The 3,963-nt window shown below is 29.0% G+C and overlaps 1 protein-coding gene across 1 annotated transcript; it reads left to right on the top strand.

Moving 5' to 3' along the window:
* The first annotated feature begins 224 nt into the window (after positions 1 to 224).
* LOC107865638 lies at positions 225 to 1,205 on the top strand. Its single transcript, XM_047410285.1, has 2 exons — positions 225 to 536; positions 870 to 1,205. Exons 1-2 carry the CDS (start codon positions 225 to 227, stop codon positions 1,203 to 1,205), a joined length of 648 nt encoding a protein of 215 aa, XP_047266241.1.
* The last annotated feature ends 2,758 nt before the right edge of the window (positions 1,206 to 3,963 follow it).

The following is a 3,963-nucleotide window of genomic DNA, read 5'->3' as shown; positions in this document are numbered from 1 at the left end:
TAAAGGAAGCGTACGGGGAAAGAAAACACATGTGTGTTGTGTCTGATAGGAATCCAAGCATCATAAAGGCTATTGGTGGTGTGTACAAAGATGTTCCACATTATGCACGTATGTGGAATCTATAGGGAAATGTGAAAAAACTTTACAAAAAGTCACACGATGCATTGTTGGAGATCTTTTATACAATGGCCAAATCATATTCAAAGTCAGAATTCCACATGTTAATGGAAAAAGTTGAGGCAGTTGATATTAGGGTGAAGAAGTATTTGGAATTGGCGGGTTACGAAAAGTGGGCTAGGTCGTATGCAACAGTTCACCGAGGATGGACTTTGACTTCAAATATTGCGGAGTCAATAAATGGAGTGCTTGTATCAGCTAGAGAACTGTCAATTTATGACTTTCTTGAGGAAGTTCGATTACTGTTTGCAAAATGGAATTGCGCAAATAGGCAGGAGGCTTCATATACCTTCACAACACTCATTGAAAAGTTTAATGACATACTCAGTGAGAACGAGGTTTTGTGTACTTGTATGACGGTATGGCCTTTTACATTTGTACAAATTATAATTATAAGAACATAAATCTGAAAATACTTTCCACTCAGTTGTAAATTAATTAAAATATATACAACATAAACAATGTGATCATTTAAAAACATAATATGTATTTTGCATATGTATTTTTTGTATTGAAAATTATTAACACTGCATAAGTATTTGGATGATCTGTAAAAATGTAATCTGCATATGTGTTTTTGTTGCATATGTATTTTTTTTTTTTTGAAAAATGCTGGTGTGATTACAACATATCATGGAATATGAAATTCATCTTTTTGTATCATTGTATTTAACTTTTTATGTTTATATCAGGTTGTACGATCCACAGAATATATGTATACGGTACACGACAAACAAAAGAACTTCATTGTTTGCATCAAGAGAAAAAAATGCTCATGTAATGCAACTCAAATAGATGAGATACCATGTGCACATGTTTGTGCGGTGTTGGAGAAAAAGAATTTTGACAAGGGGCCATACTGTTGTGATTTGTTTAAACCAAAAACTGTTTTGAAGACATATGATATTCCAATCTACCTGTTGCCACACAAAGAAGACTGGATAATACCAGAGAACATACTTGGTAGAATAGTGTTGCCTCTAAAATTCAAAAGATCTTCAGGAAGACCTGCAAAGAAGGATCGTTGAAAATCAGGCCGGAATATGTTTGGAAAGAAGAATATCAACTCATGCGGTGGTTGTGAGGCTAAGGGTCACAATAGGCATTCTTGTAGAAAATATTGGAAATGATACATTTCTTCTTCTGTATTATTTCCTAAAACTTTATTTTTCATTTGTTATAATCATGAACTATTTCAGTTTAGTTAATACATTTATGAATCATTTGACAATTGAAGATAGTAATGTCTAATTACTGGAGCTATATATGTTTCAATATCTAAAAATTTTAAAGCAGCATTTTATATGTATTTTTTACATAATATATATATATATATATATTAGGTTAAAATGTGGTAACTTTTATTGACCCAAACAAGTATATGTTTCCTAATTGTTCAAAGGTTTAAATATATGTGACATATTCTGCAAATATATGTTTGAAGTGCACAATGTTAGTACTGCATATGTATTTATACGCTAAAAGTACATTTGATGTATAATACATATGTATTTTTTAGCAAAATATCATCAATGCATATGTATTTTGTAACTAAAATTAAATCTATAACTGCATAACATAGTCAAAATTATCTTTTATTTGAGTTCTCTTGTATAATGATTTTAAATGAACACATAGTAGGTATGTTCCAGTTGTATTTTGATAATGTTTGATTTTAGCACTGCATATATATTTTTTAGTCTGAAAATATTTGGTTTATACTGCATATGTATTTTTAAAGCATAATATGAACACTACATATGTATTTCTTAACTAAATGTCACAGTAAACTGTATAGCTCCATAAAACTACATGTTATATTTAACAATGTAGGAAGGTGGTGAAAAACTTTAAAGAACAACAACAACATACTAAAATACATATTAGGAATGGTCCATATGTATTTTTGCAATGCATGATTTAACACTGCATATGTATTTTTAGGCTAAATATAATTGATTTATACTAAATATGTATTTTATGCTAAGTAAATATGTATTTTCAAGCAGCAGTTCATATGTATTTTTTACATATTATATATATTTTAGGTTAAAATGTGGTAACTTTTATTGAGCCAAACAAGTATATGTTTCCTAATTGTTCAGAGGCTTGAATATATGTGACATATTCTGCAAATATATGTTTGAAGTGCATAATGTTAGTACTGCATATGTATTTATATGCTAAAAATACATTTGATGTATAATACATATGTATTTTTTAGCAAAATATCATCAATGCATATGTATTTTGTAACTAAAATCAAATCTATAACTGCATAACATAGTCAAAATTATCTTTCATTTGAGTTCTTTTGTATAATGATTTTAAATGAACACATAGTAGGTATGTTCCAGTTGTATTTTTGTAATGTTTGATTTTAACACTGCATATGTATTTTTAGTCTGAAAACATTTTCTTTATACTGCATATGTATTTTTAAAGCATAATATGAACACTACATATGTATTTTTTAACTAAATGTCACAGTAAAAGGTATAGCTCCATAAAACTACATGTTATATTTAACAATGTAGGAAGGTGGTGAAAAACTTTAAAGAACAACAACAACATACTAAAATACATATTAGGAATGGTCCATATGTATTTTTGCAATGCATGATTTTAACACTGCCTATGAATTTTTAGACTAAATACAATTGATTTATACTAAAAATGCATTTTTACGCATAGTATAAAAATTACATATGTATTTTTTACCTAAATCTCACAGTACAAGGTAGAACTCTATAAAATAAACAAAATAAACTTTAATTCAAATCAAAATTATTCCCACATCAAAACTGAATTAATTTCATTCAGTCTGAAAATAAGTACTATTATAACCTACAAATAGAACCAATTCAAAACATAAAAATTAGTCTGTAGAATCAAAACCTACATCCATAAACCAGTTTCAAATCTACAACCAGTTTCAGAAGTAAAAAATCCATCAGCCATCATACATTAAAAACTTTAGTGATACTAGTTATTCTACTTTGCGTTGCAGGCTTCAAGGGTGATTCGACATCACTAATTGCATTTGCTTCTTTTTTTCGAATCCCATAGTCCCATAAAAGTGTAGCATATCTTGTACGAACTGCGTTGAGGTCAAACTCAGTGGAATAACTTTGTGACCATAAGAAAGGCACTCTGCATACATAACCATAAAGACACCACAATCCCTACAAATAAAAAAAACTTTTGATGAAATAGTGAAATATATTTTGTACAAACATATAATTTTGGTAGATGCAAATTCAAAACTTACCATCTTCCACTCGGTTGTTGAGGCAAATCATCCTCAAATAAAACATCAAACTTATCTGAGGAGTCTTTGTCTTTGTATCTTGGATGGTTTAGAAGATCAATTCCTTTCTTAATATAGAAATCACAACCTTGGAGACACAATGGAATAATCTTTGCTATATTCTCGATCTCATCAAGAACATCAGCATAATGACCACTGGATTCATATGAATCATACAGGAATATACACCTCTCTGAAAATGATAAAACTGCGAGAACCCAGTGATGATCCATAGAATAAACATCCATCAAAGATCTAATTAATGTTGAAGATCAGTTGCTTGAAGACTATGTTATCTAATAGTATATGCAACAGTATGTGATGTACTATACTATATCATATTTATATTTATGAAGTATATATGTATTTTAAACACATATATGTTAAACCATATGTATTTCAATATAACCAAATATGTATTTTTAAGTAGTGTTTCAGCCGTAATGGAATAAATTTCAAAATAATATACTAACCGA

Source organism: Capsicum annuum, chromosome 3, assembly GCF_002878395.1.
Source record: "Capsicum annuum cultivar UCD-10X-F1 chromosome 3, UCD10Xv1.1, whole genome shotgun sequence".
NCBI lineage: Eukaryota > Viridiplantae > Streptophyta > Magnoliopsida > Solanales > Solanaceae > Capsicum > Capsicum annuum.
The sequence above is the reverse complement of the archived record's forward strand: the minus strand, read 5'-3'. Positions and strand labels throughout refer to the sequence as shown.